Here is a 16,049-nt window from a genome sequence, read left to right as displayed (position 1 = left end):
TTTTTAAATAACTTTGTTTAAGAAACTTAATACTTTTCCATTTTTTATACTAGAATTCTTTCTTTCTGATGCCAACAACTCTTCATTTTTATACTGTTGGATTATACGAAGTGTTATCACTTAAAAAAAAAAATATAAAAATTTGAAAAAAAACACCCAAATTTCTAGTTAGAAAATATTAAAACCTAAACAGAAGATACTACTATTGCATTTTGCATTTGCCTTTAATTTTTTAATAACCTCAATATGAAGCCTTTTTTTTAGCATAATACTGCATAAAGAATAAAGAAATTGATTCTCCTGTTTGGGATGGAAAGCTGAAGATCAAAAAGGACACAGGGTATAAGCCAATGGGTGTGTTACAGTACATGAAATCCTGCTTCTACCTCTACAGTTGAGTTGTGTGACTGGCAGCAAGTCTTTTATTTCCTTACACTCTTGTGTAAACCAAACATACATACATATTCTCCCTTTCTTGGTAATGAGCATTAACGATTTTTATAACAACAGAGTTTTATAAAAATTATTATAGCATTATTATCACAGTTTTTTAATTTAGATAATTCGGTATTCTTCATTTTCTTAGCATATCTAACTATTGAAATAAACTCTGAACATCTTCTCTGATTTCTCTATAGGTTGTGATTGTTGCCAACAGCAACCCTTTTCCACCCGTGGTAAGCAGTTTTTCTGTACAATGCTCAGAATTTTGTCTCAAAAAGCTTTCAAATATCCAGATGCTTAATTTGTCAGAAAGATTTCTGGTGTATAGAGAAAACTCTTTGGCAGGCAGATTTTACCCTGGGTCCATAATTATCTTCAGGGAAAGCCAGTAGTAAGACAGCTACAAGTGTTGTGGTTCTGTGAATTCTGTTAACACTTGCAGAGCCATTTTATTAGCTGCAGGTTCCAGGTCTCTCAATGCATAGGCCTCTGTGCTTCTGAATAGTTTTGATTTTATGTTTCTATTGCAATTGTATTTTGTAAATTACATACTCATTTTTAAACTATTAAATCTTCACTCTGCTTGGAATTCAAAAGTAAGTTTACCCTTAAGGTGGTTAAAGTGAGTTTGCATGATGTAACATTTGATGTATGTTTTTCTGATGTCTAGTTCCTAGTCAAATGTTTTGGTTTTGTAACCTGAATGAAGATTAAGATGCATTTGTTCTACGCTATCCTTTTATGGTTTTCTTTCACATTTGGTTGTGTATCACATTTAAAAGACAGAGCCCATTATTTTTTTTTTCTGTGATATTCTGTTTGGACAAGCTCTCGTGCACAATAATTAAAGATTGTTTTGGTTTTTTTTATTCCATTTGCAGCGTCATACCTACCCCCAGGTAAGCATACCTTTTTCCTCTGATTTCTGTAATACTAATACAGTTCTCACAAGATCAGAGCAATTGCCTCAGCATGGTGTCTGCTACCCTTTTACATTTGTCCCAAGATTCAGCAAACAAAGGACTGGATCAGGCATTGAATTTGAATGTATGGTGATTAATGTCCATGTAGATGACAGTGAGACAGGTTAGAGGGGTCATGATGCCTTAGCTTCCCTCACCACAGTTGGAAAAGCCAAATTGATTGGTAGTGCAAAACGGCCATAGCCTGTGCTCTTCTGCTGCTCACATAAGCTGTAATAAAAACAGATGCAAGTGTAGAAAACTACTTCGTAGTGTCAGACTGCCTTCCCAAACTTTCAGAGCTGAAGATAAACTAGTTTAATGCTGGTTGTTAAGAATTTGATACTCAGCACATCTTACATACAGCTTTACCTTTATTCTCCCAAGCAAAACAGTACAACTTGGTATTTCTGTTTTAACTGCATTGTATTTAAACAAGTAAAATTAAATGTTTTCTGTTGTGTCTTTTTTTGGTTCTTTTCAGAGTTTGGGAAGTTCTGCAACTAGGATCATAATACAGGTAGACATTCTTTCTCCATTATCCTTGCGTTTTAACTGACGCCCTGTCTCAGTAAAATAAATAATGATTCATGTATTTGGGAATAATTAAGGATGGATAACATATGGATATCTTAAATATCCACAAACTTCGTAGTGGAGAAGGGCTTTTCTGTGGTTATAGCAAAGTGGAAATCCTCTTTGGTTGATGATTAAAAACTTACAGCTTTTTTTTCTGTTATCATAAAATATTAAAACCTCTGCATGCTAATTCCATAGTGCTCTCCACATTTTCAAAATTCTGCTCAGGAAGGGAGAGGGAATTTTAGAATTTAAGCCTTCAGTGTTATCCAACATTACATCATAACCTGCACAGTTCCATGTTACTTTAAGCAGGCATATTGTTTCTGGGTCCTTTGCAATTTTAACCTACCTACCACTCTTCCTGGTTAAGGCTTTCCTCGCTTCATATGGTAGTCCTTCAGACTGGGACAACAAATTCTCACTTTCATTGAAAGATCAGTAGTGTGTTACCTCAGCTGAAATTTCTTTTGAAAAATCATTGCTTTCAGAATGTATAGAATTAGAGTCTCCCATAACTAGTAAAGAATGCTGACAGAGAAAGAAATAAGATTTCCATGTTATTTTATTTCTGAATTTAAATATGTAGTGTTTTGATTACACAGGTTACATATTTTCAGTGTGTATATATAAATAAAACTGCTTTCATAATGCCTGCACTTCATGGGAACTGAAAAAGTGTTCTGTAGTGACTTTTCCTTTGGTTAAATTCTAACTGTGTTTTCCAGTTTTTGTTTTGACTAAGCCTTTGTCAATAGTCAGTTGTGCTTATTCATGAAAATTCAGTTATAATATTAATATAAATGGATATGAGCTTAATGACAATCTGTATGATACATTTGAAGGGCAGAATTATTTAAACTCATGTTGTGAAATACCATAATGTATTATTATGAGATTTATTTTCATTAAGAAAATCACATCAAGATGCATATATACTTTTGGCAATTTATTTATGAAGGATTTTTATATACTGAAATAGTGAATATTGTAGTGCATGGAGATGGCATAAAGTAAGAAAGAGGATAAAGAACTCTTTCTGACTTTTGAACTTTCCAGTAGATATAGAGTTGCTTCTTGAAATGTCTTAGTACATAAGCAATTACTTTTAAAAATAGATAATTTTTGGTTTTGTTCCTGTGTAGAGTGGGCAAAAACAACAAACCAGCAGTACTTATGTTCAGGTAAGTGAACTTAAAAAAGATTAGAAATATTCTTGTAGGCTTCACTAAAAGACAGCCACCACAACTTGGAAGTAAATTATTTCCTACATTTTTTTAAATTTATTTCACAGGGGGCAGGTATTTGTTTCTCTGATTTTTGTGCATAAAAATATCACCTGGTGTTGCTGTTCAACTGTTTTTATTTGGAATGCTTGCAAGTGTGCTTCCATGTTTGGTTGGTTTGAAGTGATATGACTGCATGCAACAAAATGTGTCCTCTACAATGTGCATAAAAGTCATGGCAATGAAGGGAAGGGATTCTAGACTCAGTATCAGAAACTATTGTGCAGCTGTACTTGCATAAACTTTATGCTCTTTATAGAAGCCTCCTAGTCAAGGTGGTAATTATCTTCTCTTTGTTACAGGGGTCGCAAGGCAGCCAGTCCTATGGCCAGGTGAGACTCTTCTTTTTGCTGAAATATATTGAGCTTCTCTGTAGGCACCTGCCTGGTAAATGGACCTGGGGGACTGACTGGCCTTTTTTTCCTTCTTGGTATGGCTGAGTGGTCCCTGATTTTGGTTCCTAACACTGGATTACCCTGAAGGAAAAAGGACATAGTACAGAGCAACTTTTAGTGGGAGTGGCTTTTCTGTTGCAGCAGTGCTAAGGCTACACTTTGTTTACAAATGAGTTCTTGCCTTTCTTACAGAGCTTCCAGCCTCAAGGTGGTACTTCCTATGGCCAGGTAAGCAGCAGTCAGTCACCAGAGTACAGGTGAACTCTAAACTTTAAACTTGAAGTTTAATGGACATTTTCTCCAGAAGTGTGTATTGTCATGCCCTGAGTTAATCCACATGCTACTTATTTTCTGGAATCCCAGCATGTGAAATCATCACACTCAGCATCATTGTGAAGGGCCAGGAGGAAGTCCAGGCTCTTCATACTACCCCGCATAGCTTTAGGATGCAGTTGGTTGCTTTTCCTAGTGCAGGCTGGGTCCCTTACGAAAAGAAATAACCAAGTGATGTCCTTGTCTTAGGGTGGCCCAAGCTATTCAGGCAGCAGCAGCTCTTATGGCCAGGTAAGCAAAATGAATAGTCTTCAGGAAGCTCTTGACTGCTCTGCTTGTGGCCAGGACAAGGGGCAGTTTTTTGGGAGTGGTGTTTCCTTTGGCAGTATACATTTTCATTAGATTCATGGCTTTTGCTGAACATAGGAATAGCTGCTGCACAGATGCTGGTGTACCTCTCTGTCTCCTGTAGCTCCAGAAGAGCCTTTTTGGGAAACCCTTGTGCAGCTGAATTCCATAAACTTTATGCTCTTTATAGAAGCCTCCTAGTCAAGGTGGTAATTATCTTCTCTTTGTTACAGGGGTCGCAAGGCAGCCAGTCCTATGGCCAGGTGAGACTTCTTTTTGCTGAAATATATTGAGCTTCTCTGTAGGCACCTGCCTGGTAAATGGACCTGGGGGATTGAGTGGGGAATTTCCTTTTTGGTATGGCTGAGTGGTCCCTTATTTTGGTTCCTAACACTGGATTACCCTGAAGGAAAAAGGACATAGTACAGAGCAACTTTTAGTGGAAATGGTTTTTCTGTTGCAGCAGTGCTAAGGCTACAGCTTTGTTTACAAATGAGTTCTTGCCTTTCTTACAGAGCTTCCAGCCTCAAGGTGGTACTTCCTATGGCCAGGTAAGCAGCAGTCAGTCTACAGCATGTATGTGGTGTTCCAATTTATTTATTTATAATTGTGTGTTTGTTTTTTGAAATATTATAGTAATTTCTCATTAGAACTGGCAGTTGTGTGCTTTTTTCATTGGGCCTGGGAACAGCAGGCTCATTGTAAAACCTCTTTCTCACCTAGAATGCAGTGTATATATGTGTGAGCTTTTCGATGCACTTTTATAATGTTCAGGATACACAATTCTTTACACAGAAATTTACACTATGTTGTAGCTAGTCGTCTTCCTTTCTATCAGTCAGGCAGCTAAAGCCTTTTAAAATGTTGTTCTGTATTTGTAATGGAGACAAGGAATATTTGGGTTACTGAGCTGCTCTTTTTTTTTTCCTTCCAGCAGGGTGGGTCATCTTCAAGTGGCAGCAGTGGTTGTGGACAAGTAAGTACCCTTTTCCAAACTGTTTGAAAACTAGACCCAATTCTCTTTGTAGTAGAAATATTTTCATTAAGTTATATAATGTTTGGTTTTTGTGAACAGTCTTCTGTTTTCATTGTTACTTGGAATTATCTAGCACAGAGATCAAGATATTGCTGGTCATAACAAAAATAAAGTGGCTTCTCCCACGTAGCATTACTCACAGAAGACAAAAAGGTAGTGATTCATCTGTCTACTCAGTAAATAGATGAAATCTTTGCTTGAGAATGATTTCTGGATTTTGCTCCATTTAGTTCCAACAGAAAGTGATAGGATCAGAGACTGGCCTCTGTGGAATAAGAATTAGATTAGTAAATTTCATTCTTGCTACATTTCAACTTCTGTATGCCTACAGTGGTGTAAAGACAGTGTCTTCAATGGTGAGATCCCAGGTGAAAGGGTCATAGATGAGGCCCTGATGGTAAACCTATATTCAAATAAATTGGGGAAAGAAATATATGAAAGAGATGTATAAATATGGAAAGTTTTAACAGAAATATTTAGCACAAATGCTAGGATTGTTATGAGTTCAGTATGAATGGAAATGCAAGTGAAAACATTGTAAACTGTACAACAAGAATGCAGTTAAAAGCAGTGAAACTGACAGATACTGAAGATTGTTATTTCACCAAAGCTTTGTCACAGGTTGGCTTACCAAAAGATGACCTGTACTCTGAGAGTAGAACTCATTGTCTGTACTGTTTCTCATCCTGTTATCCTACCAGGAAGACTGAGTGTAGCCAAAATATAAGCAAAACAGGGAAATTAAAGTTATTGGGCAGCAGCCTGGCCAAAGATCTGTGATGGGCCGAGCTAGCAAGATTTTGAGGTAGATGGTCACACAGCAGTAACTGTTGATTCCTAGAAGGACTGTCCAATTGAAAAAAGAAAGAAAAACAAACAAACCCAACAAAAACCAGTTCATCTTTACCAGTTGAAAGGAAATAGAACAATACAGGGAGACATCAATTGCCAGCCTACCTCACTTTGCATACGGCACACAAGTAGTCCTGTTTCAACCAGCCATCTGTGTTCCTGTGTCTTGGTACTTGTGGCTATGGAAGTGACAGAGGGTATAGCCACAGACTTAAAGGGTTAAATAAAATTAAACTTCCCCTCTGTAAAGTTTTATGTTGAGTCTTGTTACATTAATTCTAACATAAGAAATTTTGAGAAAGCTAATGACTTTGCAAGAAAATTAAAATTTGAGCATTTACCATTTGATTTGTTTGCTTGCTTTTTAACAGGGTGTTTCCTATGATAGCAATCCCTGCCACCAGGTAAATGGCCTTCCTGTCCTGATTTTATCATGCACCTAAAATGAGTTTTCACACTAACTCAGTTAGTACTAACTTCAGATTCATGGAGTGCAAATCCATGTAATTAGTACCAATAATGAGATTGGAACTCACTATCTTCCTATGCAGCCACTTGGGGTCTTTTCCCCCCCCTTTTTTCTAGCGTTGTGCCTGTGAAATTAAGGTCAGATCCTCAAAAGAACAAGTCTGCTGCAGTTACTCAGTTGGCACTATGCAAATCTGAGCTGGAGCTCACCAGCTTCTCTGTGGACTCTTCCCATCGAAAGCCAGAAGATATTGTAGGACTGCCACTTAAGGTTCCTGAAAGAGAGCAGCTTAACAATTCATTCAGGCTGTGCAGTGAAGTATAGATAGGTGTCTGCTCTGTTTGTGGTATTTCTCACTGATTTTTCATAAGAAATAGAAAAATCAGCTACATTCATTGTATTAAAAAATAAAGTGTTTTAGCAGTGTAAATAAACAACACATACTGCTGTAATGATATGTGGTATAGTATATACAATGTAATTTATTATTGTAACTTGAAACAATCTTATGTGTTACAGGTATATAATTTAGAATAGTTTTTCAAGTTGGTTTGTTGTTTGTTTTTATAAAGATGAGCTACTCCTTTCTAAGACTACAGGAAACACTTAAATTTTGTTGTAAAAAACTTATAGAACATTGAAATATCATACTTTGTTTCATCTTTCTTGTCTTCTTCTGGATGAAATTTAAGCCCCATTTTAGTGCATGGTAAATATTCCACTCAGTTCAGTAGCTCTGGATTTCACTGTTCTTATCCACTTTTGACACTAATACTCCTACAAACCTCTCTTCTGATTTCACTTGGAGGAGTTACATTCCTCTTCTAAAGCAGACATGTTGAAACGTACTGAGTGTTTCATTTAAAACCTTTTCCTCAAGACCACTGTATCTCACAGCTCACAGCTTTCTGTGTAATAATGCTACCAGGGTAACATTCCTTAAAGTCTGTTCAGAATAAAACTCATCACTGTACTAGGCATTTCTTAGATGTTTCTGGTTCCTTGACGTGTCATCTAGTACTTACCTTTGCACTTCTGGCAGTCTACGCTTACTAGGTTAGAAATCATATCTATATTGCGTATCTGTCTCTGTTCTTACTCCTCCTAAGCAAGTATCATAGTTTTCATTAAAAGTAACCCATAGTCAAACAGTAAGTGCCTAAAGCATGCATAATTGTTGTCTAGTGTACAGGATGGAGCACAGAATGGTCAGGTAGGTAGCTCCTTTTTTATTCATTGGTAAAAAAAAATATAATTTAAGGAGTTCTAATCCAGAGGATAGTTTTCTTGCTTGTGAGGGTAAAGACTCTTGTAGTCTCCCCAGCTCCAGCTTGTACCTCATTCTCTTCAAACATACTTTTTAACAGCCCTGAAATTCTATTTCTATAGAAAGAACTCAGCAGCCTCATAGTGCTAGCTCTGTGGATTCCAATCAAATTAAGCCCTCCAGCATTATAACTGTTGCTGTTTTTTTACCACAGGGTGAATCATACTCATCAAGCAATGGTGATAGCCAAGTGAGTACTGGATGATTATTTCCTCCCACTGAGGTTTTATTTCACACAGGTTCCACAATGGCTGAACAATATCCTAGCTGCAGTATTGTAATATTAATTTATTTTTTTTTTCTTTGTAAGCAGGATGGATCATCATACTCTCAAAATTATGGTAGCAACCAGGTAGGTAGACCTTGATTTTTCTCCTGGTAAGAATTTTTGTCATGTCTGTTATCTAGATAACTAGAAAGTTGTATTTGTTCAAAGTAATCCCAGGCAATGTTTATTTCAGCTTTACAACCCCCAAAAAGTCTCAGTTTCTTCTCAAGTAGGGTTTATATTTGTTTGTTTTATAGGGTGGATCCTTCTCACAAAGCTATGGTGGTGGCAATGTAAGTAATGTTCTGTTTCTCTACTTGGATGTCACATCATAAAAAGCTTCAGCCTCTGCTCAAAATCAGGTTTTCTGTACCCTAATTTTCTTTTTTTTGTTTGTTTATTTAAAGGGCGGATCATCCTCCTCAGATGGCTATTATGATAGTCAGGTAACTAGTTTGTTTTTTCTCCTAGTTAGTTATTACTTCATGCTAGTCTTGTAGTCCCTGCATCATCTTTCTCATATAGGTATTGAAATGTAGTATTTTCTGAGCTCTTTTTGGTTTGGGTTAATTTTGTTTTTTTTTCCTTTACTGAAGAATGGAACTATTGCAGCCATGTATTTGGCTCATTATTTTCCTTATGAAGATATTACTTTAATTTAACTCAGCAGCTTTTTATGTGCATGAGCCTCAATTCTATCTTGCAGAGCACAGTATCAAAGTGAATTTTTAACAATCCATTTTTGTGAGGAAATAACTGGTATCTGATGTCTTTGTTGGATTCACAGGGTTCCTCAGATGATAATCCCAATGCTTGTGATGATGTGAGTATGCTTTCTCCAATATATTTTCATCACAATATTTTTCACATAGGCAGGAAAATATTGCACTGTTAGATGCAGTCTTGTGAGCAGAATGATCCAGAAAGAATGTTGAATTCCCAAGCTAATAGCTGTTTCAACAACTGCATGTTTTCTTACTGAAAATTGTCATGTGTTCACAGATATATTTTGTGCTTTTAAATGCATTTAACATATGGAAATGAAATATGGATAAAACTATTTCAGTGGCTTTGCACTTACGGATTGTGCTTTAAAGTCTAAGGACTCATTTTACAGTAATTCCCCCCCAAAAAAAAAAAAAAAAAAAAATCCTACAGACAAGCTTTAAATGCATACAATGAAATAAAGAAAGGAGATACAGTGGGAGATATTCCACTGCTTTTCATGTTACATTTCTACCAATAGAAAGTTGCTATTTACATGTTTTTAAGAGTGGAATGGTAGGATTTCAAAGTAATTTAGGCAAGACTGTGGAATGTATGAGCAACAAAATACTGCTATTATGTCTGTATGCAGTATCAGAAAGAATCAGGCTTCTATGAGTTTACTGTATTTAAATAATTCATAAAGAGGGAAATAATGTATTCTTTTCCAGAATGAAACTACCTATAGTGCCAAAAGTCAGGTAAGTGCTTTTTTTTCTTCTGCAATAGTCAAATGGTTAATGACAGTAACTGAACACCTCTGGATTATTCCTGTGGGCCTCTAATTATAAAGTATAGTTGTTTTATAACACCCTTCAAAAATTAATTAAAGAATTAGATACTTGTTGTATTTCTCTGTAATCAGTCCCTTCTTGCTGTTCTCAAGGCTGCTGCATTATTATTTAATAACTGCACAATACTTCTAAGTATATATGCTAACTCAGATATTTTTTTTGTAGCATATGCACTTTGACTAGATAGCTATTTGGGAATTAACCATCTGTGTACATGAGGCATGTAGACACCTCAAGCTTTTTCCACTTGTTCTAATTTAAACTTGCATATTTGCTAGTGTTGTAAAGTAACATTCCCTGAGAGAGACTTTCCATTTGTCCTACAAGCAGAAACTGTGATGAACATGGATAGCTTGTGACCAAGAAAATACTTGTTGTGTAAATTAGTGACATTTTTCTGTATTTCTTTCTGTTCATCAAAAAGCTTTTTCCATCTGTTTTCATCTTCTTATGTTTTACTGCCATCTTCTGTCACCAGCAACTTGCCTTTTCTTCAGTTGTCAGCCATATACTTGACTGCTTCTTTATTTTCCCTGTTTTTCCTCCCTAGTATTTAGTACTGCACCAGATATGTAAACTAGGAAGTAAGGAGGCCATCTGAAAACATCTTTTGGTTTTGCTTGTCTTTAGCTTGAATGCATTACATTAGGTTTAATCCAAAAGGTTGTGGAAAAAAAAAATAAAAAAAATCCTTCAGCAGGACTTTGAGTCTCATCACTTCCTCCTTTGTTCACAAAAGATGCTCTTATTGCCTTGGTTATCCTTACTCAGTGCTTATTGTTGTAAACAAGTTTGCTTCTATACGTTCTCACAAAGAAGGGTATGAAATTAAAAAAAAATAAAATTTAAAATCCCAAAAATTCAGTATACAGACTGACTCTAAACCACAGTAGCTATGCTGAGGGAAACTCCACTAAGCAGAAACTCCTGATGAAGAAGTGATAAGGTGAAAACAGACTAAGAATATGCTTTTAAAGGCTCTTACAGTTTAGGTAGATTTTTGCTGAAAGTCTTGTGTGGATGGCTGCATTTATAAAGTAATATTTGGCTTCTGGCTCCTTTACAGAGTTCTGGTTGTGGAAAAAAGAAAGTTGTTGCCCGAGTAAGTACCTTGTACCTTTTTTTTTTTTTCCTTCTTCTTTACTGCTTGTAGGATTTTTGCCCTAACTTTGCCTAATTTGTCCCAATTACACCTAATTTTTCCTTTATTATGTTCATCCGAATTACTGTTCTATTTAAGGAAAAACTAAAATAGCTTGGATATTTGCTTTTTGTATTAATTTACCTTAAAGGAAGTAGATACACGGGGGGAAAAAAAAAAAAAAAAAAAAAAAAAAGACAGGAAAATCCTACTATTAGGTATAGAGCAGCTCAAATTCCTGTTCAGGAAGCACATACAGTGACCAAGCTAAAGTTAAAATGAAATTAACCAGATAACCAGAATATTAGTTGAAGTAACAAAGAATAATATTTGGTAATTTATTGTGCTCAGCATGTTATAGAGGAGAGCAATATGTGTATTGAAAAGCTTCAAGTCAGACTCTGCAGTGGCCTATAAAAATTATGTGCAAAAAACCTTTTATAATAAAGCATTCCTACCCCATGTATGCATTAAAGGGTCTGGAGTTGTTAAATAATACAGAAAGCAAGAGGGCCTGACACTGATCACAGAGTTTTCATCTCCTAATAGAAACTGTATCTGTTTTTTACAGGATACATCACATGTTCTGAGAAGAAGCGACTATGATGTACAGGTAAACCATTCTTGTAACTTTTTCTGAACTACTGCTAGTATTACTTAGAAAAAGAAGAGTAAGGATCTAGTTTCCACAACAGAGTGTTCTGTTTAGGGTTAGGTAGTTCTTTCCTAATAGAACTGTGTATTTTAATTTATCACCCTTGCAAAAAAATGAATCCTTTCTTGTTTCTTCACAGAATGAGTCTTCTACTTCAAATAGCAGCCACACTAACCTCCAGGTAAACAAAGTGTCTACGTCATTGCTAGGAGCTTTCTGATAACTTCCATTTCATTTCCAAAAACTAGATTTCACTAATATACCTGTGATAAAGGATGCTATTTTGATTTGACAGCATTTTCCCTATAATTTAATATTTTTTCATTGTTCTAAATAAGGATAATGGGCCCAGGATATACTGTCTCCTCTGGTTTTTTGCTCCACAAAACAGGATTTGCAGGTGTTTCTTTATGTAACATTTTGTAAAAAATTTTGTGCTAAGCACAAAATAAGTAGTTTTAGAATCTGTTTTTTAGAAAATATCCAGTACTAATGATGATAATTGCCAGATGTATAATTCTGTTTCATTTAGGATTTAGTAACAAGGTACATATTAGTGATGATGTACTCCTGTTACAAAAGTAGGTTGAACTTTCATATTCTGTATACTTAGGTACTACTGCAGTAGTGTGTATGTTATAGAATTGTGTGGATTTTAACTGATGCAGAGCAGCACCTGATTCTGTTTTTCTTAATAGTCTGTACTCTAATGGCACCCATCAGCTTTCCAGAGAACTGGAATCCTGCAATGCCCAGCGTTATGTAGATGTAATACTAGTTTAGTCCTGTCTCAGAGTCTGAAGTTTAATTCAATAGTCCAGTCAGATCTCTGAGCTCTAGAGTAACAGTTTTCTTAATTAGTTTTCCTGATACCCATTCCTTGTGTATTGTATCCAGTCACTATGTAAGTTTCATCCAAATTTGCGTTTTCACAATGACACATGCAGAGAGTTCTGAACAGATAATGTTTGTTGGTGCAGGGGGTTAATAGAAAGATTTTGTCACCTTATTTCTCACTACACAATCTTATACATGTTAGATCCTGATAAAATACTTCTATAAAAAACAATTGTTTTCTCCACAGGGTGGATCATTTGTTGCAACCAGTGGTGAATCAAGTGGTCAGGTCAGAATTTTTTTATTTTTATCTAGTCTTGTCCAGATAGCTTCCTGGTGATTCAACTAAGTACATTCAGGAGTCAGAGTTTAAGTCCAGTAGTTTTGCATGGGGATTTGGTGATGTTACGTTTTAATCTGTAAAAGAAGTGAGCCTGTTCAGATTGCATTTATCTGAAATGGCTCTCTGAAATCACTTCTTAACACTGTTTCAATTTCACATGCGGGTTACTGGTCAGAGCACAATGGTTCTCTGTATTCCTGACTACCCTGGTATTTCTCTCTTGATGAGGCATCTGTCATTGAGCACTGAGAGAGCATCAGTCTGACTTCCTGTCACCCTTTGACTCAGTTTCGACAACAATGCTCTCGATCCCCTCCCACCCAGGTAGGGAAGGAGAGAGAGAAAAATAGAGAGACTTGGCTGGATTGAAAACTAAGCTACACAGCTTTAATTAAACACTAATGATATGAGAAAATATATACAATTATATACAAATGTGTTCAGATATACGCAAAAGCCTCTCGCCTCCCCCCACCCGCAGCAATTCCCACAGCATCTCCTGAGCTGTGAACAGTCCCAAAAAATTCTGGACTGCTGCTGGAGAAAGAACAGAGTGATGAGGGTCAGGAGATGCACAGCCTAGGGGTTGACAGTGATGGATGGACGGAGTCGTCCCTGGACGCCAGCCATGGCCAGAAGAGAAGGGAAGAAGAAGTAGGAAGGAAGCTGTCTTCTGTGATCTCTGACCTTCCTCTGAGCTTACATAGATATATGGAATGGAATATCTCTGGCCAGTTTTGCTGTCTGTCTAACTCAGCCTCCGATGGGAAAGGGGGTCATAGATCTCCCCATACTGAGCCAGCAGAGTGAAGGTGTGACCTTGAAGACCCAGCAGTTAGAAAAACATTCCACCAGCATCGGTCTTAGTTGGAACACTCTGGTACTAGTTAAAAGAAAGCTTACTGAAGGAAAAAAAATAAATCAGTAAAAGGAAAATTGGCTTCATCCTGGCTCAAACCAGGGCACTTTCAAAGCAAACATTAAATCTGTAGAGCTCTGCTGTCCCCTCATTTGTTCTAGGTATAGGAAAAGTCAAAGCTACTCAACAGTGTTTCTTCCTCTAAATGCAGTTTCACATCTGAAGTAAGATTTTATTTTAAACTTCCTTAAAGCAATAATTGTTTCCTTTTTTAATTTATAGGGTGATTGCACTTGTCCTGATGGGAGCAGTGGTCACAGACAGGTAATTATTTTTCTGAGTTTATACTTTCATTTACATAATGGTACATGTTTAATTAGTCACCTAATAAGCATGGACACTTGGGTAACACTAAACATTATTGGTAATTTCCTTAATATGGATAGAATTATATACAATTAAATGAAGGAATGAGTCCCGCTGTAACTGCTTAATTACCATTTGGCCTCTAACTTTCTGTAACTGTACTTGGTAATCCAGATGCTCTGTCAGTTGACTGTTTTGTGCTAATTATTCATTACTTTCAAAAACCAGAGTCAATGTACCCTGTAGTAACCACAGAATTTGTGTCCTTGTCCTTCTCACTGGTGCAATAAAATACTATGACTAAAATATCAAAATCTGATAAATATTTTAAAAATAAATATCTTAAATCAATATTTAACCTAATCTTTCCCATAAAGAGAATCACTGCAATTTCATTATCAGTGGCACTGGATCAACTTTTCCCCTAGGCAGTGCCTCCATGCCAAGGAATGAGGTTAATAGCCATTATAGCTTATCTTCTACCTGAAAACTTATTTTTGAAGCTTTTATTGAAACTGTATTTAAACTGTATTTAAATAAACCCATTAGAATGGTGTAATTTTATAGGTTTTAATTTCAACAAGAATCATAGAGTGGATTACTTTTTCTATACAAAAGCAAGCTATTGAAACAAATTAATTGTGTAAAGAAATTACTACTTTGTGAACTTAACTGTCACTTTTAATGTGTTGCAACAATAATTTTTGTCAGGTAAAATCCTGCCTCTTTCATACATTTGAGGCTGAGCAGTATTCATGACCTACATGTTCTAAAATAAAGACTGGTCTATTAAAATAACTAATAGTAAAACTTCATTGAGGAAAAACTTCATTATTTGTCGTGTGATTGTAATGCTATATAAGCAAAGCCCTTTACAAGGAAAAAGGTGGGCATTCTTATGCAAGTTTGCATTCTAATATGGCCTTTTTCTTTTGCATGTTTAAATTAAGACAAAAAGAGGCTTAGTGTTTAACAGCAAGCCACCACAGCTTGGCCAGAGGAAGGATAGTGTATTTAGTTGCTATCAAACAATAATTTTCAACACAAAGAAAATTAGACATCTAAATTTGACACGTTAGGGAACCACTTCTCAGTGCAGATGTGTTTACTTTGATACACAAGAGTCTTGTATTTCGGTTTGTTATGGTATCAGCTGATAGGCTTATGATAAAATAGGTAGCAATAGTCTTGCTCTTGGTTTTCATCCAACAGTAGAGTTCAGTGATCTTTGCAAAGGAACAAGCTGAATTAAAAATCTGACTTTTTTTCATTTTATGTGCAGGGTCAATCCTCTGTGTATGGCAGTAGCAGTGCCTAAGATTAGCATGTAAAAGCATGGGCCATGATAGGCAGGTTCGTTCTTCTGAACAAACAAAGCAAGGTATAGGCAGCTGTATATGTATAAAGAAGGCAGCATTCATAAATCTTATGTAAAAGAGACATTCGTGTACGTCCTTGAAGATTCTTCAGCCCAGGATGAAAGATCTTGCAAAAAGATTTCTTTTAAACTTAAAAGCTACAAGTTATGTGAAGGTCTGTCCAGACTGGGAAAAGACTATCAATTAGGAGTAAAAGCTGTACATATCAAACCCATCCTGTTTCAAAGGAAAAAATGTGTTTGCTTATGTGACTCCACAGATTTCTCACACTGCAATTATTCCACTTTTTCTCAAAGCTTCATCTAAAGACAAGAGCCTTAGTCTACAAATTTTGTCTAAGGAAGCAGTCTAACCATAAAATAATACTTTGTCTATTTTGTATGTAAAAGGGAAGTAACAGTAAGAACAGATGTCACGTACTTGTAAATAGTCTTCTCCTCTAAGTGCTGAGGTAAAAATTCTGCTCTCCAAAGTCCTAGTAATACTTCAGAAGTTTGGTATTATATGAATTTTTAAAAACACAATTGGGGTTATGATCATCTGTAAAAATATGGAGTCTTCTGGGTATAACCAATGATTTGGTGATTAGGAGTGGAAAAAAAAAGTTACTATTTCTTTTAGGTCTTCAACCTCAACAGAAAAGTACCTGCTAAAGGTTCCCTCATCTCTAA

General features: G+C 36.0%; 1 protein-coding gene across 1 annotated transcript in view; it reads left to right on the top strand.

The window, feature by feature from the left end:
• LOC127387341 (hornerin-like) overlaps positions 1-16,049 on the top strand; it is a 73,462-nt gene that overhangs the window by 37,124 nt on the left and 20,289 nt on the right. The window contains exons 14-32 of the mRNA XM_051625554.1: positions 639-677; positions 1,326-1,343; positions 1,891-1,926; positions 3,131-3,169; positions 3,574-3,603; positions 3,859-3,894; positions 5,222-5,263; positions 6,547-6,579; positions 8,126-8,161; positions 8,282-8,323; positions 8,497-8,532; positions 8,647-8,685; positions 9,027-9,062; positions 9,676-9,705; positions 10,865-10,900; positions 11,511-11,552; positions 11,734-11,775; positions 12,679-12,720; positions 13,916-13,957. Of these exons, the coding sequence (XP_051481514.1) occupies positions 639-677; positions 1,326-1,343; positions 1,891-1,926; positions 3,131-3,169; positions 3,574-3,603; positions 3,859-3,894; positions 5,222-5,263; positions 6,547-6,579; positions 8,126-8,161; positions 8,282-8,323; positions 8,497-8,532; positions 8,647-8,685; positions 9,027-9,062; positions 9,676-9,705; positions 10,865-10,900; positions 11,511-11,552; positions 11,734-11,775; positions 12,679-12,720; positions 13,916-13,957 (696 nt within the window). The remainder of the gene's footprint in view (positions 1-638; positions 678-1,325; positions 1,344-1,890; positions 1,927-3,130; positions 3,170-3,573; positions 3,604-3,858; positions 3,895-5,221; positions 5,264-6,546; positions 6,580-8,125; positions 8,162-8,281; positions 8,324-8,496; positions 8,533-8,646; positions 8,686-9,026; positions 9,063-9,675; positions 9,706-10,864; positions 10,901-11,510; positions 11,553-11,733; positions 11,776-12,678; positions 12,721-13,915; positions 13,958-16,049) is intronic.

Source organism: Apus apus, chromosome 7 (assembly GCF_020740795.1).
Source record: "Apus apus isolate bApuApu2 chromosome 7, bApuApu2.pri.cur, whole genome shotgun sequence".
Classification (NCBI taxonomy): Eukaryota; Metazoa; Chordata; class Aves; order Apodiformes; family Apodidae; genus Apus; species Apus apus.
This window is presented reverse-complemented; position numbering and strand designations above follow the sequence as displayed.